The sequence below is a fragment of the Montipora foliosa genome, chromosome 3, assembly GCF_036669935.1.
Source record: "Montipora foliosa isolate CH-2021 chromosome 3, ASM3666993v2, whole genome shotgun sequence".
Taxonomy (NCBI): Eukaryota; Metazoa; Cnidaria; class Anthozoa; order Scleractinia; family Acroporidae; genus Montipora; species Montipora foliosa.
In genome coordinates this window covers 50,954,176-50,977,404 of record NC_090871.1, presented here as the reverse complement: position 1 = coordinate 50,977,404, position 23,229 = coordinate 50,954,176, and the positions used below count along the sequence as shown (strand labels likewise).

The 23,229-nt window shown below is 38.3% G+C and overlaps 2 protein-coding genes across 2 annotated transcripts; one reads left to right on the top strand and one right to left on the bottom strand.

Annotated features, from left to right (window-relative positions):
• The first annotated feature begins 1,888 nt into the window (after positions 1-1,888).
• On the top strand, positions 1,889-9,598 carry LOC137997602 (kelch-like protein 17). The gene is made up of 3 exons (XM_068843679.1): positions 1,889-3,468; positions 5,642-5,829; positions 7,728-9,598. Exons 1-3 carry the CDS (start codon positions 2,195-2,197, stop codon positions 8,003-8,005), a joined length of 1,740 nt encoding a protein of 579 aa, XP_068699780.1. The 5' UTR covers positions 1,889-2,194; the 3' UTR covers positions 8,006-9,598.
• Positions 9,599-10,143: 545 nt separating this feature from the next.
• On the bottom strand, positions 10,144-23,209 carry LOC137997603 (prohibitin-2-like). Its single transcript, XM_068843680.1, has 11 exons — positions 23,052-23,209; positions 21,251-21,332; positions 20,993-21,072; positions 20,037-20,161; positions 17,264-17,323; positions 15,915-15,989; positions 14,644-14,698; positions 13,192-13,295; positions 12,841-12,918; positions 12,228-12,307; positions 10,144-10,521 (listed from the first exon to the last, which is right to left on the bottom strand). Exons 1-11 carry the CDS (start codon positions 23,176-23,178, stop codon positions 10,485-10,487), a joined length of 903 nt encoding a protein of 300 aa, XP_068699781.1. The 5' UTR covers positions 23,179-23,209; the 3' UTR covers positions 10,144-10,484.
• Positions 23,210-23,229: the final 20 nt, after the last annotated feature.

Genomic DNA, 23,229 nt, shown 5'->3' with positions numbered 1-23,229 from the left:
ATGTTCAGAGATATTATTGGCACAGGATTTGGGTACAAAATGTTTTTTATTGTCATTATTGAGAGCTTACTGAACACAGGCTGACCAGAGTGCACCTCAGGCTAAATGACATACCATCGTAGCTTACTAGTTAGTATGAAGTTGTACAGTTAGCGTCAAGAGAATTTGGTATGTCTTTTTATGGTTAGCTCTCACAAGCAGAAATGGTAACATGCTATTTTCAAAACAAAATAGAGCTAAATATTGTCACCTATTACCATTAATTTTCTGAAAATAAAAGTCCTGCCTTCACTGTGTACACTGTGTACACAGTATGACATTGCAAATCTTCTAATTTGCATAATCCAAAGAAAGAAATTTAAACTGGAAATAAGAGCCAAGATATTACAAACTCATAAATGCTATCGCCCTCATTTTTTGAATGACCTTTACAAAGAGTGATAAATGTATTTTTTTGGATTATAGGCTCTATAACTCAATAAGACTGGAATTTTGCAGAGTGGTTAAGCATTTGAATAAAAAACCCTCTGAGGGGAGTGTGAATGTATGGCAAAAACCTCTACTTCGTGTACGAAATACAGATGACATAAAATAAATGGAAACAAGCGACAAGAAACAATATCACACCAAAGTATAAATGTCTTGCAAACAGTGGTTAAACAATAATTTTGTTACCATTTGCGTGTGGTGCCCCAAGAGGGAGCCATATTGAATTAAACATAAACTGTCCAAGTTAAATCAAGATCAGTATGTTGATCTATTCTTGGAAGATGCCCATTTGATTGAGCAAGATGGAAACATAATTTCCTGTTCCTCATTTACATTGGTCTGCTTATTCTTGATAAGCCTTGATGATCGAAAGGCAGGAAGACCATTCACATTATAACTGTAAGTGAAGCCTGTCATATTTCGTGAACCTCCACACATTTGTCACTGGGAGGGAAAAAACGACTCAATTTCCTGATTAAATTTCTTGGGAATTACATATTAAAGTTTCCATATTCAGCTTTGAACTCATCTGTGTTGATATAATTAAGCCACCACTCACCGGTGGCTCAGTTGGTTGAGCATCGTGCAGCTGCTGTCACACGGGAGGTCGCAGGTTTGAACCCCGGAATGCAAGTCAGTTCGATCGAAAGTTGTTTCGATCGAAGGTCGTTTCGATCGACAAAAGTCGATTCGATCGAAGACAAGAGTCAGTTCGATCGAAGACTGTAACTATTGCTTAAGTGTATTGAACTTACTATTTATCAAATCGGCTTTTAAGTTGCTTTAACAGAAAACAGACGCGACCATTCTTTATGTTCCAAGCGCATTTGCTTTCGTATTTTGGCGTGCGGAACTGTTTTGCAACGATGAGAAGCTATGATAATATGTTCCACGGATTCTGTTCCAAACGCAAGTGTTTTCAGCAGCGTTTAATCTCTTTTCGCTCGGTTCTCATTGAAAGTGACAATACTTGTTCGTTTCATCATGGTAATAAAATCTTAAATCCCGTGTTTCAGTGTACGCACGTTATAGCGAATAGCTAATTGAGCATTGCCGATCAGGAACGCCGAGAAAGAAACATTTACTCTTCGATCGCACTGACTCTTGCCTTCGATCGAACTGACTTTTGGTTTCGATCGAAACGACCGGTTACCGAACCCCAACCGGATCAACACTCAGGATCTTAAAATAACTGAGGAGAAAGTGCTGCCTTTGTAATTTCATCTGCAAATGGGTTAGACTTTCAAGTCTTCTTGGACAAGGACTATGAACTGTAGGCCCAGCTGTTTCACAAATAATTTTTATGTTCATAAGTTCCCTGAGCTCTAAGCGCGCCCAGATAGCGCGCCCTACAACAGCCGTGCAGCCCAGATCTCCAGGCCAACTAATGTGAAAAAGTACTGGGTTCTAGAAGATGGACCTGCTATGCATTCGCCATGACAGTAAATAATTCTTGTTGTTGTTTTGAATATTCTTACCAAGACATAAAGTCATCTGTCAACGGAAATTTTGCTTTTGTCTAAAGAACTCCTGTTCCACGATCGAAGTGGTTTCAGGAAAATTGGTGCGATCGGCGGACAGTACTACAAGTCTAATTTAGCCCGAATTGAACTGTTTGCACACGGAAACGCCGGCAGTCTGATAAATATCTGTACTTTGGAATCAAGGGACTTAGTTATCTGTAGCGGTTATTTCTACTTCAGCAATGCAGCAGTTTAGAACGACTTCTCATCAAGAAACGCGAGTGGAGTATATTTCTCATTTTTCGCCAACTCACACCGAGGAGGCGTTTTCCTGCATGAAAGCAATGCGGTCCAAAGGCGAATTGTGCGATGTGAACCTTGTCATCGGCGAGCGCCATCGTCGTATCTCTGCCCACCGAATTGTACTGGCCTCCTGCAGTCCGTATTTTCAGGCGATGTTTACAAGTGAGCTCATCGAAAGCAGACAGCGCGATATAACTCTTCAGGGTGTTGACCCTGACGCGATAGAGTTGCTCGTGGATTTCGCGTACACAGCGAGGATTCAAGTCAGCGAGGACAACGTTCAGGCGTTGCTTCCTGCTTCAAGTTTACTACAGCTAACAAGCGTGAAGGACGCTTGCTGTGAGTTTCTAAAGAACCAGCTACACCCTTCCAACTGTCTGGGAATCCGCGCTTTTGCTGATACACACACTTGTACCGATCTGTTGGAATACTCTCATCGCTTCGCGCTACAACACTTTTTGGAGGTCTCGCAAACTGAGGAATTCATGCTTCTCTCTGTCGAGCAAGTTTTAGAGCTCATATCAAGCAATGATGTTAACGTGGAGAGTGAAGAGCAAGTTTATAACGCCGTGATAAACTGGATTAAGTTCGACGTGGACAACCGCAGAGTATTTGTCCGTGACCTCTTGCCATTTGTGAGGTTGCCTTTGTTGAGTAGGGAATGCTTGATGACCCGAGTGGAAACTGAAGATCTCATTAGAAGTACGACTGATTGCAAGGACTTGCTAATTGAAGCAATGAAGTACCATTTGCTTCCAGAACAGCGAGCGATACTGCAGAGCCCTAGAACTGTCTGTCGCAAGCCTACGGGTCAGGTCGCAATTTTATTTGCCATTGGTGGAGGCAGTCTCTTTGCTATTCACAGTGAATGTGAGTGTTACGACCCTAGGATTGACAGATGGTGTATGGTCACACCTATGTCAACCAAGCGCGCTCGTGTTGGTGTTGGTGCAGTTGATGGGAAGATCTATGCTGTGGGTGGATATGATGGTAGTAATGACCTGGCAACAGTGGAAGCATATTGTCCACAGAGCAATGCATGGCTAGTGATGCCCTCTATGGGTACCCGTCGGAGCTGTTTGGGTGTAGCTGTTTTGAATGGGTTGATTTATGCCATTGGTGGATATGATGGTGCTTCATGTCTTAACAGTGTGGAACGATATGATCCATTGACTTCTCAGTGGACGTCAGTTGCTGCTATGATTACTAGAAGGTATGTATTATATTATTATCATCATCATCATCAGCATCATCATCATCTTCATCATCATCTTTGTGAACTGGATGATCTTTTTTCCAGTTTGCTTCCTAAGGGAGTGGGTCATAGCCTATGACCAAAGGTCCCTTAGAGTTTTCTTCTTACTCTAGAGCTCCAACACCCTTATTATTATTATTATTATTATTATTATTATTATTATTATTATTATTATTATTATTATTATTATTATTATACTATACAGTAGCATACATGTATAGTTATTTTGAATTTCATGACTAATCATGTTGACTTTAAAGTTCAACTTTCAACCACCTATATCCTGTTTGTAGCCACAGTGTTCGGACTGTCAAAAACCTTAAGCCAGCATGTGCATGGAAATCTGAGCCAGTCTGAATGCTGGTTATGGCCAATGAACCCATCCTGCTACAGTGATTGACAGCAGTGATAAGAATTTGAACTTCATAGTCTATAGTGTAGTTTAGACATTGGCATTCCTAATGTTGCCCCCATTGGCGAGTAAAATTGTGTGGCGTTAGAAAGAGTAGAATTTTACTTGCAGGACTAAAGGGATTAATGAATGATTCAGTGAGGTTTTTTTCCAATCAAACTGAATTAACTTAGTTATATCAATTTAAGAAAACTCATTATTGTTTTAAAAGACAAAAAAGCCACTTGGGTGTGAGAAAATCTAATTATTGTAAGTAAAATGTTAATAACCCATTTTGCTATTAACATTAAAACCAAAAAACTTTATTAGGGTTGGTTGCTACACAGTCATTATTCATGAAATATCGCAGACTGTTTTCTGACCTTGGCAACACTAAGTAATAATAATAATAATAATAATAATAATAATAATAATAATAATAATAATAATTATAATAATAATACCAAAAACACCCGCAGATAAGCCACACCCTGACAATTTTTAGAAAAGAAGCTCTTTGAAGGAAATCGGGAGAAATCCAAAGTGGAGTCTTTAGAAGTCTTCTTCATCCACTGTTCATTGAACACTTGGAACACATAAACTCCACATTAACATTGAAATGGAAAATACTTTAAAATCTTACCCACAATTTTAGCACTTTAATGTAATAAACATCGTTTCTACCAACGTTGACATATGATTGATCTTTTTCTGGTATTTGTTGACAGGTTTTGTTTCATTCAACACAGTTTTTCCATAGATTTTCTCATTAGAAGAACGTGAGTGGAATGTTCATAGCTTAGTACGCAGGCATTAGATCGGACGCGAAGATGGAAAGCTGGATACCAGAAGCAGCCTTTTTCAAATGTTCCCGTAGATAAGCTGCACCCCTGATTTCTAGTGACAATTTAGCTGAAAAAGGTGTGGCTTATCTGCGGGTGTTTATGTTTAATTATCATATGTAATCAAGAATTGAAAATTAGGTGTTATTTTGTACCAAAAAAATAGGAATGGTCCAGCTGAGTTTTCTGAGGAGACAAAGCACTATGGCCTACAGACATCTACTTTTGTCTACTGACTTTTTTGAAAGGTGGGGGTGAACCAGGGTTGCTAGGCATCGGGCTGTCGACACCTGGCCATAGGGTGGGGGCATTAGCAGGTCAAGTCCTACTTAATGCAATATTAATGCTACTTACCAGTATGTGTTTGTGAAAAGTAATGTGGTCGTTGCTACTAATTTCTTTGCAACCTTTCTAATATTATTGTTTATTCCACTTTTTTGATGCATAACCTTTCTAATGTAAGGGCTAAAAACCAGAAGGTAAGAAACTCAAAAAAAGAAAAATCACTCATTTTAAAAAATATGTTGGTTGAATCGCTCAACGTTTCAAACAGATGAAGATTTAAAGCGATTAACCCAAGTATTTTTCAACTGAGAGAAATTTTAACCTTTGACGTCCAAACCAGCCTAAACCAGCCAGACTTATTATTTTACTCTGTCTAATGCCAGATTATTTTACTCGTCAATGGGGAACCCCTGGGAGTCAATGGGTTAAAGGTTTTACTACATGTCCATTCTGCGAACCAGTCACCAGTTTTTATTCCCACTTTACTTGTCGGCTTTATCCCTTGGAACACCTTTTCAGAGCAATGATTCTCAAAGTTTGAAAAAAAAAAAGAAACAAGCCCCAGATACATGTATATAACTTCACTTTAACAAAGCCGTTTTGTTATCTTCAGGCGATATGTACGTGTTGGTGTTGTTAATGGTATAGTGTATGCCATTGGAGGTTATGATGGTAGTGCACACCTTAATACAGTGGAGTGTTTTGATCCCATGACAAACACATGGAGAGCAGCAGCCAGTATGGCAAGCCGTAGAAGCAGTGCTGGTGTGGCAGTACTGAATGACACACTTTATGTTGTGGGTAAGTGGAAACGTTGTGTTCCCTTGTACATTAACATGCATGTAAGAATAATGAACACTGTGAGCCCTAAAACAGGCCTTCTGATAGGGTGCGATAAATAATGTAAATTATGCGATTTTTTTCTCAACAATTTTAAGCTTGTTTTATAAGGTTTCAGGTTAAGAAAAACACTTTTTTGCTGCCCTAAAGACATTTTGAACACAAAGGAACAGTAATCAGTATCTCGATCGACATTAGTTGGGATAAATAAAAAAAATGAGGTCTTCTGCACTACCGGTGCACCACGTTAAAAATTGAAAGGACACAGCTAACATGCCAAATAAATGATCAAGGTGCTTGTCAACCACGAACTTCCGAAGATGGTCAATCACAATAGGGCCATACCCCCATTTATACGAGAGAAATAAGCCGCGGCTTTCTCTGGCCGTGGCTTACATAAGACTCGAATGTTCACCCGTATAAACGGTACAAAATCTACGTTCACGTCTTTTTCAAGCCGCGGCCTATATTGACCTGGGAATATATATTCGTATAAATAGTTCCTTTTGCGTATTTTGTACACCGTGGCCAGAGTAAGCCGCGGCTTATTTTCTCTCGTATAAACGGCCCCAATATTGCACGACGAGAAAAATCAGTCCATCGCCCACGTGGACCGTACCTGTGAGGTACTTGCTTGCTCGATCGTGAGCTGTCAGATTGGGCGGAAGGTGGGAACTTTCTTCTTCATGGAAGAAAAAGCTAGCGTTTTCACAACAAACTTATCCATGAGCAAGTTTTTATCAGTTTTCAACGAAAGAAACTACATTTTGCCGAAAAACTTACAACTTCGCTTATTTTTCTCAAGTCTCTTCTCTAAGAGAAGGCAATGTGTCATCATTTCAGTGGTGTGTATATAAGTAAGTGTTTGTGTTGCACCAATAGAAGGAGACTCGTACCAGGTCGCCGACATGCAAAATAATGCCTTGAACTTCGAATGTTTACGAAATCGAAGGTGGCAAAGGATTTTTAGCCTTTTTCCAAGATAAATCATCTTAAAAATGGGGTATTTATGCAGGAATTTCTAAGAAACGTGTTGATTAATGTTTCATTTTATGAATTTTGTGCGTCCTTTTATGAATTATGCGATTTTTCGTGAATTGTGCGATCGGATGCGATTTGAGGTCGATTGTGCGAAATCGCACCATCGCGTAATATCAGAAGGCCTGCTAAAAACACAAACATGAAATTTCAATCGAAGATGTAAGATGTCAGAGTCTTAATATTAGCAGAAAAACAAGCCGGATGAATGCTGAATTAAAGAGGCACTTCTCATTAATGGAGGGGACAGCTTTTAACTGGTTAAGAACTACAAGTCCAATACCAAAATAATTAAAGGAAGGGGGGGGGGGGGGGGGGAGGGGGTTGTTAGTAATTAAGTCCAACCAAACAAGTGTCAGCTGACATACATGTAAAACCAACATGTCACAGACACATTATCAACACATCTGACGACACAAAACCAACATGAATTGTTGTCCAACTCGTGAGCAGACACACTACCTAAATGTATAATGCTAAAGTACAGTCTTTGTGTCCTATCTGTAGGACTGTAAGGCTTCAGCTGTTATGGTTCAACGGTTCAACATTTTTCAATCTAGTTCAATTTTGATTTTTCTGTTGTTTCAGATTATGATAAGGAATGTTAGACAAAGGAAAATCAAAACTTTTCAAACTGGTTTGAAAAGAAGTTAAAACCACAACACCTGTAGCCATTGTTATCATACTGTACTCCCACACTACTTTTGTTTGGAAGGACAGCATCAGTAAAGTCATTGCTTTTACTACTTATATGCCCTTTTGTAATTCTTCCTTACTTGCCTTAATTTAGAGCAAGCCATTAACCTTTTTGTCTCCTTTAGGAGGGAACGATGGTGCATCATGTCTGAATACAATGGAGAGATATGAACCTATTACTGATTCATGGATTGGCTTGGCTCCAATGAATACAAGACGCAGTACTCATGATGTTGCAGTTATTGATGGCACCCTGTATGCTGTAGGGGGTAATGATGGTAGCTCAAGTTTAAACAGCATTGAGAAATATGACCCAGAGACTAACAAGTGGACTTCTGTTGTCTCTATGAGCACACGGCGAAGCAGTGTTGGGGTTGTTGTGGCTCAGGTGCTGTTACTCTAACACTGTCTAAATGCATGTATGTCTCCAGTTGTTTGACTTTCTTCACGAACATTCTTGCTCGGTTGAGAGTACAATCATGTAAAGTGACTTTTTACGGGGTGAAGTGGCAATGCCTAAGTTTTGTCGTGACCACAACACGGCAAGATCCTCTTGAAGGTATTTGTTTTTATGGGAGTGCTTACTATCAGTATGTAGACTTTAATAAGGACGTTCGCGCCCAAAACGTAGTAACGCAGAAAGGTAATGATCTACTTTTGCCAAAAAGGCAAAAAAAATGGGGGGTCACCGTGCTCGTTTTCGAGATCATGAGGTGCATTTTTAGAAGATTGCGTTACTTTAAGACGATCTTAGCTTACAACTGTCAGCAATAAAAAAGCTACACGAGTGAAATTTAGATCAGGTAAACGTACTCAGTTCAACATAACTAATATAACTAAATTAACCTTTGCAGCTGATGTCTTTTTCTGAGGTGAAATAGACCTTGAAAAACGATACATATTAGTCTAAGAAAGAAAACTGCGGTCGCACGAGAGCATAAAAGGCCAAATATTTGTAACTTCTCACGTACAGATTTTTTTTGTTTTTTGTTAAAATGGACAAAATCAAGAAAGGAATTGATCTACGGAAAGAAAAATGGGGGTCACCGAGCATTCAAGAGAGTAAAATCGCTGCGAAGTTCTCAAAGCGATTGTCTATTCGCACTGTCACGCCATTGCGTGACATTTCCGAGAAGACCTGGGTCCACAGCTATCCCATGATGCCACATATTTTCATGTTCCCTTCTTGTGGAAATTTTTTGCGCCTTTAGCATCGTGTTTATTTGCGTGGTCTACGATGCATGATGTGTGCGTGACATGTGCAAAAAGATGCGCAGTAGCAATAGGCACGAACGTCCTTAAGTACAAGCCAGATAGAACTTTGCACGTAGTGTGCTTGCCTGTGTGGAAAAACTGAATGCTTTCCTTGTAAAGGTTCTCAGCTACCATAATACAGTTTTGATGAACTTAAAGTATTCCAGACCTTCCTTCTCTTTGTTTAGATCAGGGTTTACACATGTACTGGTAATAACATTAACTTGAATGTCAAACTAAGTGGCTTTTTCACTAGAGATTGTGAAATGGCATACAGTTGTACCACAATCTGCAGAACTATTATACAGTAGTTACTGTAAATGAGGGTTTTTAATCACTCAGGCTAGATGCACAAGATGGATTTATTGAACTGTTGAGAGTTGGATAGTGATTTCTGTTCAATACTGAAATCATTTACTGGTAATTATTATTTTTAACCCTACTGGCACATGTAGTTATCAAAGTTAAGTTAAAGTTACCTTAAGTGTGGAATGAAACTGTTTTTCTTGTGATGGGAAAGCATACAGGGTAATTGAAAATGATGCATGACGATTTAAAGGGTTAATTAATACAGTCATTTTAATAATACACTGGTTTCAGGAGAGGGCTAGAGTAGAGAACAAGTTTTAGTGATGATTTTCAAGTAAAATGAAAAGAACAATGCTTGTAGTTGTTGAACTCTGTAAAATACTCTGTTGGGGAAATGATAATAAAAATTATTAAAGAAGTCAATCAAAAGTTACTTAAATATGTGGAAAATGTAATAGTTTCTGTTGTGGTTATTTTTTTCTTGGAGCCAGGAATTTTCAGACTAACAAGAATTTATAATGCACAGATTACTACCCTGGATGCCAGAGGTTTTTTTCTCTCTTGGAACAATCGAATAGCGAGTAAAGGAATACATGTACACCCAATGTAGCATGTACATGTAGCAAATAGTGAATACACGGAATAGCAATATCCGTCCGCCCGACGTTTTAAAAGAAAAATACCTCTGGAATCCAGGGTACAGATTTCCAGGTACAGTACTTGAGAATTAGTTGGTCTTGGAGAACCATTCTCAAATATGAGCCTCAAGGTGGGAGGCAATCAATGCCCTTTGCCATTGTGCCTGTTTCCTTGAAAAACACAAGAGGTCAGTGAGTCAAGGTATATGTACTTCATAATGCCACTTGCTAACCTGTAGGATATCCCAAGGGTCTAGTGGACTTCGCCTGCTACGCAAGCTAGGTGGACTTGGGAAATGAAGAACTTAAAGATGGAGAAAGTAAAAATACTCTTGGTCACTACATTTAAAGTATTGCGGTTTTTATTTATTAGACTTTGCCCCTTCACAACATTACATCAGTTTTTTTGTGCATTGTATTGTGCAAAATGCAAAGGTATGCGCAAAAGTCAAGCATCACTAGGAAAGTTAAAAAAAACAACAACAGAAAGTTAAACAATGTAACTTCAGTTGTATTATATTATTGTACTTTGTGGTAAATTTTGTACCCCTGTATCGAAGTTGATGTCTTTTCCCTACTTTATTCGCAAGAGCTTGCATTCTTGAATTGTGAAAAGTTCATACATCTGCTTCATGTTCGACATGCAAGCTGCTCCTTGAACATACAATCTTAATGTGCTTCTCATTTCTTTTTCAACTTTGATTCCAATCCTAAAGCCCTGAAAATGAACAGGTAAAACAAACCATTTCAGAGGAGTGACATTAAGAACTTGTGAAAGACATTGAGGAAACAAACCTAAATACAGTACCGTGTAAATGTAAGTTGACAGTCTTGACTTGAAACTCTATCCGCGATCCTCGATGTTTTCAAGAATCGAGGATCGAGTTTCGAGGCTCGAGTTTCGAGTTTCGAGATTCGAGGATCGAGGATCGAGTTTCGAGACCCTCGAAATTTTTTTCGAGGATCTCGATCAGAAATTTCGAGGTGAGGTGAGACTACTCGAAAGCGAAACAATAGCGTTAGACAAAAGCTTTTGACACGCGGCCGCCTTTAATATTTGCAGACATTCAGTATCAAATTACATGTCTTTTTCACGATCGCTTCCACTGTATGCGCGATTTTTTATCACCGCCCATGTTTTCTCGACTTCAGTGTTTATAACTGCCGAATTACCAGGACACTATTGATAAGGGCACTAATCCGGACAAAGCATCGCTCTGTACCCGAACTATAGGCTCATATCTTAACACTGCAACAGAGTATCATGCAAACCAACACAAAGCATGAATTAAACATCACACATGGGAATCATTCAGCGGTGGAGTAAAGCAGAGTAAAGTTCTACTCCGGTTGCTTTGCCGATGCGTAAGACAACGGGATTAGGGCTCATAGAATAAAGATCACTCAACAAAATTACGAGAACAGCACCAATACAATTAAAGTGTTTATTCAACCCGATACATTTTATGAAACATGAAACGAATCCTTGCGTGCATTCATCGCACGAGGAAATGAATCACATTCGCTCGGCAGCATAAACAAACACGTGAATTAATATTCAAGTTGAAATCAACAACGCGGGCACAAAGCGACCGATCGATGATATCGCGGAACTTACAACGATGGGTAAACACTTTTTTTTTTCAAAAGTAGGCAAAATAATTCAATGAAGACACTTACATGCCTTGCCAGAGTTTCTGACGAACGCGAAAAATGATGGAAACCAACAGTAAGATAAAATAAAAGCCGTAAAAAATAGACAGGAAGAGACGCGTGAAAAATTAATCACGCGAAAACGCCTTTGTTTTCTCCACTCGAGAGTCTCGAAAATTGTCTCGAAAAATTCTCGAAAGCTCTCGAACGTCTCGAAACTCGACTCGAGCCTCGATCCTCGAAGTTTTCGAGAATCGAGGATCGAGAATCGAGTTTCGTGGATCGAGCTTCGAGGGACTGTCAACTTACATTTGCACGGTACTCTATATGTTATTGAATGATTTAGTGAGAAGTATCATGGGGTATTTTATTGTCGGGGTCTCCCTGCAAGATGAGTAAAAGTATCCCATGATACTACACACTAAATCGTCCAATAAGCTATTAATTTTATTCTCCAACTTTTTTGCAATAATAAATACATGTATAAAACTGAGAATGTGTGACAGATTTGTACATGACAAGCACTGGGCAAACATCAGCACCTCATCTAGTCAAACCGGTCTTCTACTGTACAAATATTGTGGAATATTTGTATTTGTTTCATGCATTTTCTGTACAGTAACTAATACAGTAACTGTTGGATGATGATGATGATGATGATGATAATGATAATGATAATGATAATGACAATAACAATAGTAATAATAATAATTTATTGTAGTTACTGTACTGTACACATAATTGCTTATTGCTGTCTACAACATTACTTACTCCTCCACATCATCTGTATCTCTGACATTCAACATCAGTGCTCCTGAATCCAAGAACACCATGTTTTGTGAGTTTGAAATCTAAAGGGAAAAAAATTAATCAATCATTTATTGATTCCACCAGCCAGTCCATTGTACATGCACAGTCTGTTGGTTGGTTGGCTAGTCAAATGAAAGTGACATGGATTAGCTCCAGATAGCAAATTACATAGAGGATATTACCTGGCCGCGTGGAGATACGAAATTTCTCTTTGAGTGTTGAAAAGTATTTCACGAGTGAGTGCAGCGAACGAGTGAAATAATTATTTTTCAACACTCGAAGAGAAATTTCGTATCTCCAAGCGGCCATGTAATATTCTATTTATGATATAAACACCAATGAAATACTAAATCATTTCACGAAAGGCGCGATTTTCATATGTAACCATAGCAACAGTGATCTTTTCACATGTGAAAATAACATGTTATCTTCACGTGTGAAGATATCATGTTTTCACGCGAAAGCTCAATTGGTATTTCATTGGTGTTTATATAATAAATGTAGAATACAATAATGCTACTACATGTATCAAGTATAGTACATTAGATACATGCACATTGAATGTAGTTCTTACTGTGTTTGAAATCAGTTGTGCTGCTCTTATCCTCCTCAGCTTCAAATAACCAGGATTACCTTTCAGAGCATTACCTAGGTAATCAGTGTCAAGGTTGAACTTAACAAATCAAAGACCTACATTGTATGTACAACAACTACCAACTACATGTATGTTATAATTATAACCCACATACGGCTACAGTACCTACATGTACTTGAGCTACTTCAATTAAGTTCCATATTCTTTGGACCAAGACAGCAGTTGACTGACTGCCATTTCCAGAGTTCAGGAGAAAGGGGCAAAAGTGAAGGGGGGGGGGGGGGGGTGGGGGCGCACACATTGCTCCATTACAGTAGAAAGAAAGGATATCAAAGTGGCTGCCTTGGCTTCTCCTTCAGCTTGTACTATTTTCTGCTGTCTCTCTTGGATTGCCTTTTCCACCAAGAATTGCGCTCGCTGTGCTTCTTGCTGGGCTGTGAAGATCAAATCAAATCTAAGCTTTTCATTTTCTCCTTTGGGCGTCGCTGACAAACTTTCCTCATCAGCGAGGGCCAGTCCAGGGGAAAACAACAATGTCCACTCAAAAACTATGCCCCTTTACAGGACTAACTCCTTCCCTTCTAAAAGTGACACTTAAAGTGTTACTATACTTTTTTGTATTCCAAAACTACATAATTATGTTCACTAAACACTAAGTGACCCAAGTTTTCAGCCTTGATTTCAAAAGGCACCAGAGTGTTTGTTTTAACTGGAATTTTCTTTTTAATGACCAGTCCACATTACTACTAAAATTTAAAATCTTGAGAGAGCTGGATCAAGGAGAAAATGACGTTAAATACAACTGTACTCACTATTAAGAAAGCAATGTGTGTGTAAACTGCTGAATTAATATGCAGCATGGGAGTTTCGGGCTTTCAGACTTTTAACAACTGTGTCGCTAAAGTGGAGGTTGGATGCCTGAGCCATAGCTTCCACTACTGGCAGCCAGCTCCAAGATGGAGACTGCACTGATGGCTGGCAAAACCTGACAAACCAGCCATGAGCCCCCACGTCCTTGAAAAGACAGGCACCCGTCACTGATACAATGTAAACAGTGGAAAGTAGAGGGGGGATGGGAGGGAGGGAAAAAAACCGCTAAACCCTCTGCACAAAATGCTCCTTCCTGCCACACCGATAAATAAGCTGTACTATGCAAAGCACGAGGAATCCAACGCATGCGCAAGATGATACAACAAAGCCACTAACAACAACTGACGGCAGTCGCTCCTAGTCAACTCAGTTAAAGTGCATTTAACTTCATTTAAACTTGTGTTTTGCACATTTAATAACCTGTATTGCATGTATACCCTGAAATTTTAAGCAAGTGTGTAAACGAAGTCACTTTTCCCTAGATCCAACCCTCTGACGTCGAATCGGGCAGTTTCGAATGTCAGTGTAATGGTAGACCATGAAATCCAAAATTTACACTTAAAGTAAAATAATAGCCTTTGGATGAAAATCAAAGCTCAAATTTTTGCCAGTCAGGTGTTAAGCAAATACACTTTCAAAATCTGAAGAAAAAAAGTAGCTCTTTAAACATTATCATATTACTCGAAGACCAAACAATTTGAATTGCACTCGTCAGTAGGTGCTGGTTCAAGGGTAAATGGGTTACAAGTACATGTACATGTAGTTGCAGTAAATCAACCCTGAATAATACATTGTACATTTTTACAACCAGGCTTGATTACAATTTCGTGTGTTAGGGTGTTCATCCTCCTAACAGTGTCGAAAAGGAATACATGTACTGGGTAACTGAGCCAAAACAAAATCTGAACTCACCAACTTGCTTTGCTTCAATAGCAGCAGTGTATTCCCTCCCAAAACTCAAGTCAGTCTATAAAAAATAAAATCAAGTTAAAAGTCAGCATCAACATGAATCCTGGAACCAGACTGATGGTTTCTTCTTTTACTTCAAACCACAGAAAGTAAATCATCATCACCATCATCATCATCATCCATTCTTTTTTTTCCTGTTATCATCATTATTAACATTCAATGAAGCTATGATCCTCCCAGTTATGAACGCAATTTTAGCAATTGCGTAGAAAAACCTGAATCAACAAAATTGATTCATATGATTTTCGTTCATTGATCACAGGAACATTTGAACCCACAAGTAACCAGCTCCCAAAATCAGTGGGATCATACATGTAGCTCAGTTGGTTAGAGCGTCGCACTGGCATTGTGAGGTCACAGGTTCAAACCCTGTTGAAGTCCTAAATTTTTCAGGCTAATCTCTATGCAATAATTATTGCTGGAATTGCATTCCTAACTGCAAGGATCATGGCTTTACTTGATTTTATATCATTTTGTTATTATTATAGTTATGTTTACAAACAAATGCCTTACATACGTGTAGCTCTGGCAGATCTTATACCAACATTACACCAAAGGACCAAGCCATAGCCATTGGTCCTTTGGATCATTACATGTGCTTCTCCTTCAACTTTAGAATCCTGTAATGCTGTAATCCTAGCAAAGCTGTTTTCTGCAACAATCTTCTCCTGGTGGTAATCCCTACACTGTAGCTTTTCAAACCATGTCTTTTGCTTACTTCTTTGAGTGCACCAACAACTACTGGTGCCACTTCCAGATGTCAGATTCCCCATCATAGTTTCCCAATACATCCTTTTATTTTTATAATAATGATGATGATGATGATCAGAACAATAACAACTGTTAAGAATCCCAATTGGCCGGAGGCAAACCAGTTGGCTATTTACAACTGCAGCTGGGAAGTTGAACCAGGGACTACCAGGATCAAATTCAAGGAGTGGTCAGAGGGAGTCTTGAACCCGGGAACTCCGGATCTCAAGGTAAGCGCCCTAACCACTGGGCCACACAGTCTGCCTCCTTAAGTCTCTTCTTGCAATGATTGTGTTTCATCATAATTATACACTGTATAAAGTGTCTATAATGTAAGTAAGGGAAAAAAGGCCTTTGCAAATAATTATATTATTTTTAATTAGGTACCCTTTCGTGGTAAGCTTGAGAACTGGATTTGCTATAAACAAAATGGCCATGAACATAGACCAAAATAATAAACTCACAATAGACACATCATCCAGGATGATGTAAAAGTCCTTTGCTCGATCAGTTAGCTGCCTTCTGATAAGCAGACTGACCTGCAACATAAAACCACACATGAAGCTACACTGAATAGAAATCATTAATTAAATTTTGTTGGTTTGACAGCACACACATACCAGGCCTCCTGATATTACACGATGGTGCGATTTCACACAATCGACCTCAAATCGCATCCGATCGCACAATTCAAAAAATCGCATAATTCACAAAAGAATGCACAAAATTCATAAAATAAAACATAAATCAACAAGTCTCTTAGGAGTTCCTGCATAAATACGCCATTTTAAAGATGATTTACCCTTTGAAAACGGCTAAAAAGCCTTTGTTACCTTCAATTTCGTAAATATTTGAAGTTCAAGGCATTATTTTGCCTGTGGGGGGCCTGGTACGAGTCTCATTCTTAAAGAGTCACCAATTGGTGTAACACAAACACCCCCTTTGTTCAGATTAGCAAATCTGTTCAGAAATATAATAATACTGCACACAAAAACAAAGTGTAAGAAGCTAGTCATAGCATACAGGAATATTTAATTTAATAATTATTGATCATTCATTTGGCATGTTAGCTGTGTCCTTTCAACTTTTAACGTGGTGCACCAATAGTGCAGAAGACCTATTTTTTTTTACTTGTCCAAACTAATGTCGATCAAGATTCATAATAACTGTGTCCTTGGGTTCAAAATGTCTTTATGTTTTTTTTATCCTGAAACCTTGAAAAACGAGCTTAAAATTGCTCAAAAAAAAATTGCATAATTTACAACATTTATCGCCTACACGTAATTGGCCTTTCTAATCGCATAATCTGCCCTGCAAATTTTGCACAATTTGCAATTTTTCATTGCACCCTATCAGAAGGCCTGACATACACAAACAAGACGAACAAAAAACATCTTTATTTGTGATGACATGACAGAAAAAAAAAAAGAAAAAAAAAAAGATAGAATTAATTAACTTTGAATGGCAAAATGGCTTTCCAAAATAATAATTCTTTGATTGTGTTCATGTGATAAGACGGCCATGTTGGTGTCAAAACAATAGAAAAAACGTAGGTCAAGTTTTGCAGAATAATAGTCTAAGAGTCAAATTCCCAAAGACCTTTTCGATATAATTGTTCTTTCCACCAACATGGCCGCCATACATGTACATTGTACAGAACATCTGGTAGAATCAAAGTTAAGAATGGGGGTTGGAGAAACTAGGCAGTCAAAAGGAGATACATGATTGTACAGTAGATCAATGATCATTCATAATAAGAAATGCATGTCCATCTAAACTTACAACCATTCTTTCTCAGAAATGTAAATTTTACCTCTTGTCGCATGGTTATCAGCTGCGAGGCATTGAACTGGGCCACAACACTCTTCAAAACCTACATACAGTTACATGTACACAAAATAAATATAATTACCCCGTATTAACAGCACACGTAACTAATGTATGGCTACCAAAAACTTCTCTTCAGCTACATGTAATTACCTGCATGTACAATGTATTATACGTGAATGTACACATACAGTACATGTTATTACTGCTATCTTTTTATATTGATGCTTTTCAATCTGCGTCAATTATTACCTCTAACCCCTGCAACAAGTGACACTTACAGATTTTACAGTACTTGGGCTATTTTTCCCATCAACAGAGAAATCCTTAGGGTGTGAAGAGATGCACTGTAGAAGCCTAGTTTCTCTTTTTCCAAAAAAACCCATTCATTACATGTATGAGTGAGAGCAGAACTACTTGTACTAAAGTTAGAAATATGAAAAAGAAAACTAACAAAAAAAAATGTTAATTTAAAGCTAATAATCATGGTGCACTGTAGGTTTAAGGTTTCCGCAATAGCCAGGAATAAGTGTTGTACAGTGCCCCAACCCCCCTCCCCCCCCCAAAAAAACCCCAAAAAACAAACAAAACAAAAAAAAAAAAAAAAAAAGAAAACAAAAAAAACCAAAAAGTACTAACAATCATGTACAGTGTACACCTTCTTTAATAATTGGGTCATTCCACAGTAATTTGGACGAGAAATTATTAAAATGAAATTTGCTTAAATTGCTCAATTTTCTGATAAATGGATAACATGTTAAATAAGGCTTTTGAAAACAACTAGAATTGTTGGATATGAATTGTTGTTTATGCATAAATTATCATAAATTATGTAAACTAATGATAACAGCTGTTGCGGAGGGGAAAGTTTTATGTTGGTAGAATATAAAAAAGAAAACAGCAATTTTAGTTAACTGGTCTGGGACACAAACTACTCCAGACTAAGTAACTTAGACACTGGCCAAACTCTACAGTTCTATCAGTATGGCACCTACAGACAGCCTTCTGGGTGCTCTTTTCCCTTCCGCAACGTTTTGAAGCCTAAAAGTTTTGTTGGTGCGCTTGTAAATGACAAAGTCAACTTCATGTTTTCAAATCTTCTAATTCTAGGTCAAGGGTTAGTTGTATTATGTTTGAAAAGAAAATTTATTTTAAACTATAGCCAAGAGAGATTCATTAAATTTTGTTGTGGAGGGGAAATTTTGTTGCGGAGGGGAATTCTGTGGAGGCAAATTCTCTTTTGATAATGATTTCACTGAAAATTATGATGTTTACATTAACAAGAGATATCATTTTTCTATCATAAGTTCAGCAACCAGGTTGTGTTTCAGCAATCTATAAGGTAAATCGTGTTTAAATTAAAATGACAGTCAGTACAACAAAACTAGTGAAAACACCTGTAGCTAATACATGTAATTATATTTTTTTCATCATGCAAATGCCAAGATGAAAAATTTGAAACATTGCCACTTGAAAAATTATAAAAAGAAGGCACCAAATAATAAAATTCCTCAGCACAGTTCATTTAAATGGTCACACATTTCATCCACTGACTAAAAAGTTATAAACTTAACTGTCCAGTTGCTTTAAATGAAACTCTACCAAATTGACCAATGATGTTTTTCATATAAAACAGCAGTTTTCCACTCATAGTTTATTGCATATGAACTGCATATGAAAGTAGATGATTATTATGCAGTTGACTATGTTAGCTGTTACTACTTTGGCAGGGTTATTCAAATTCAGGGTCAGTTTGCACAGTTCAAATTTCTGCACAGGGTTAGGCTTGGTGCTGATGCAGGTGAAATATTCAATTGGCCAACAAGGGATGATGTGGCTGATGTTCATGTCAGCTGTGTTTTCTATGGACCCATTCATTTGATTGGCAACAGTCCATTTAAGATTATGGAGCATGAACAAGTTAAAAAAGTGTTCCGTTATATCCAGAGGCACTGATTTTCTTTTGAAGGGTTGTTTTCTGTTAATGTTGAAAATACTCAAGGAACACTGGTCATTATTGAACTTATGAACTCACAGTCAGGTTTTTCTGATCACATATTATCTTAAGGTGTTTTTGTGCCAATTAATCTTAACAAGGTTACATGTATGCATTACTAATGCATGATTTTGAATTTTTATCACAGTACTGTTTCTGACACAGTACAAATATTGTGCAAAATGTTGAAAAACTTCAGTTATTTGAAAGCAAATGTGAAACTGTTGTATAAACATTAAAGTGTGGATGTTATCACTCGCTTTAAACGTCTTGCTTATGATCTTCTGAAAATTGGACAAATTTTCCCCTCCGCAACTTCCCCTCTGCAACAGTAGATGCTGTTTTCAAATCCTACCTAATTGAGAAAACCGTAACTATTTAAGTTTCCTCTTGTGATCTTTTCAATTAATATAAATTGGGAAAAAGCATCAGCCTACTAGATTCTAGATAATATTTCAGAATTCAGAGAATCTGCTAATAAAACTAAAAACAAACAAAACACCAAGTTTTCTGTTCCCCTCCGCAATGGCCATATTTTTAAGCTCTATGATCTAAGAAATGCATTTTGGAGAAAAGCAGGACAGCAGCAAGTAAAGCTTTGTAGATGATCTTAAGCCTCAATAGGTTATGAGAAGTAAAGGACAAATTCTTATTTAAACTATAACTTACAAGATCTTCGCCTCTAAATTTCCCCTCCACAACAGACGGAATACTGTGGAATGACCCAATTGGCAACCTTCAAAGTCTACTTATTACAGCATACCTCATTCATTATAGAAGGTAAAACCCTCTCATCAAAGTCCAGTCCAAGTTTCCTGAACATCTCCGGCAGCATAGTGGCCTGTGGACGAGCCAGCACTCGAAGACCAATGTTGACCATTTGCAGATCTAAGGAACATGATTTTTAATGAATAATATTAAGTTATATTAACCCAGACTGTCACACAACAAAACAAGGATTTATCTAACAAGGCCTTCCCACAGTTGTTTTTGTGCCAAATACATGTACAACAGTAGGTGATTATAGTGGAAAGTGGCCTGATATTCATTAAAATTTAATACTTAACCCTTTGACGTTCAAACCAGCCTAAACCGGCCAGACTTAGTATTTTACTCTGTCCAACGCCAGATGATTTTATTCTTCAATGGGGAACCCCTGGGAGTCAATCCTGAATGGGTTAATAATGCTACAAACTCCCTTAACCCATTGACTCCCGGGGGTTCCCCATTGATGAGTAAAATCGTCTGGCGTTAGACAGAGTAAAATACTAAGTCTGGCTGGTTTAGGCCGGTTTAGGGGTGAATGGACTAATGGGACATTGACAAAGGCAGGCCTTAGAATTCTGCCATTTTTCACTTAAAGACAGCCAAAACACAAAATTGTGTCACAAAGTTCTGAATAAGTGGCTAACAACAACATGTATTTCTTCACAAGATTGGCATATTTATCCTCTCCAATTAAGTGGCTTCATTAGAAGCCGGTCACTGGCAGTATACCGCTGTCTGTTTGTCAGAGATTATTTCGCCTCTCAGTGCCTGCTACTCTGTCTTGATTTTCAATCAAACCCTTGTAAAAGACGAGAGTGACCACCGATTACATTATTTAGCCCAGGCATCTACCTCAAGAGTTAATGAAACCCCTGAGCAACCAAGAACATGTTTACTTATTCAAGAAATTTGCATCAAACAAGTACATGTACTGGTTTAATCATGCAATACCTTTACTTCCAGTTGGAGAAATAATCTTTCTTGGCTTTGATCTGATGTCATAAATTATAGGATATTGAAACCACGGTATCCTGAAAAGAAATATATAGCAAGGAAAAAAGTGATTGAAACATTAAATAATCAAGTTTCAACAAAAATGGTAAAAGAAAGAATGAAAGAACAAATGTATTGAGTGAGTGAGTGAGTGAGTGAGCGAATACACTGTATGTGAGTGAGTGAGTGAGTGAGTGAATGAATGAATGGATATACCTGAAATGAAGTCCTTCAGTGTAAATATTGTTTTGGATTCCACCAATTCTGCTGAAAATGATCGCCCTGTGACCACCATCAACTTTAAGACAAAGAATAACAGAGAAACTGATTATCACAGGCAGAGGCATTATGATATGATCCAATTTGTTATTTACATACATGTACAAGTTTAGCATACAGTGTAGCCTTACTTTTAACAAAAAGAATGACCAGTTGACTTTCTTAATAAGGGTGGTTATTAATGTTAATTTAACAAAAGTAACAACACAGTGGGAGGGGTTGTGATTTGCCTTTTGACATGGAGTGGCAGTTGTTTTGCAGCTTGGGGGTATGGTCGTACAGTTCTTCAGTCACAAACAGCAAACAGTGGAGATCAAATCAGCCACATTGGTGTTAAGTGTTGCTTGCCTCCCTGGCCCTCTCCCTTCCCTGTTTCCACTGCTTGTCATTGTGATACAGTGTAAGTGCATGCATATGGAATTGCCTGGTGTGGGGGCTCATCATGGTGGGGTTACTGGGATAGTCAGTCCTGGGAGCATTACTCAGCAAAGGATCTTGCTGTAAATTGGCCCCCAGTGGAAGCTTCTGCACACATGTCAGACACCCAACTTCCATTTGCAATGATTTTCTTGAAGAAAAGAAACACTTATAGCTAATTGGTTCAAAATTAATAGCTTTTTCTCAAGGCATCAGTCAAACCAGCTTAAAAAACAATTTTTACAAAAGTCAAGTCAGTGACTGTTACGTATGTGGGGTATACAAATTCATGATTATTTCCAGGCGCAACTGAGTTTCAACCAAACAGTTGGAAAAGTGGTTTATCAGGCACCTTTGACAACTTCGATGTAAACTACAACTGAAATGGTTGATCCTGATAGATCATGACCTACATGTATTTCCTCTTTTCATCTATTTTCAACTATAACAAAGTTAAAAAGCACTCTTAATTGTACCAACACGCATAAGGAAAATGCACTTGGAGGTTCTAATGTACCAGTCAAATCGAAGCATCCACACCCCCCCCCCCCCCCCCCCTCCTTTCCTTGCCCAGGAGGAGGGAATTTGATCATCTTAGTCTACCCAGGGGTGGGACATTTGATCACCACTTTTTAGGGATGGGGGAATTCGATAACTAGCCTTGATTTCATGTGCAGTTTAATTCCACATGGGTTGATGTAAAAAGGCAGAGACAAACTTTGATGAATTCAACTTTAAGACAAGATTGTGGAATCATGGCTGAAATGGACCTATGATGAGGCATTTGAACAGCTTTTTGGCCCGAGAAGGGGGAAATATGAACAAAAGTTTTCTAAAAATTCAAATGCCCGGCTGGTTGCCCGGGAATGTTGAAGCTTCGATTTGACTGGTACATACTTGTATAAACTATAAGTTGCCCAATTTTGCCAACAAATCTTTCTACAACCAGCCCCCTCTTACTACATGTACATTCCTCACAGCCCCCCACCCCTCCCACCTACCCTTGCAAGGGTATTTTTCTGTCCTATGTGTCCTTCTTTCGTGATCTCAATTTATGTATGCGAGTCTCCTAGCATATTCAAGGTCAGAGCGCTCAGCTAATTTATATATCGCTATAGCTAAAGTAGCCAATGGGGATTTATGTCCAAACTTATCTTTCGCTAAGTTAGGTACCATAATTATTAAGTCAATATGGTAACTTACTTCTGTTCAAAGCTGTTACTCTTCAGAAATAAAACGCGTAACGATCGAGTTTTCTTGCATCATGCAAAGTATGATTTCCTTAATTTTCAAATCGTGCGAAAGACAAGTGTCATAATACCTGTGTAAATTGACTCTTTGACTCCATACGCAACCGCGGCAGCAGCAGCAAGAAGTTTAAGCCCAGTTCCAACTCCTTTAGGGGCCTTCCCCATTCGTCCAGCAAATTCAGTGAATTTGTCCGCCATCTTGTCTCCCTCACGTGTACAAGAATCTAGTGACGAAAGAACAAGGAACGG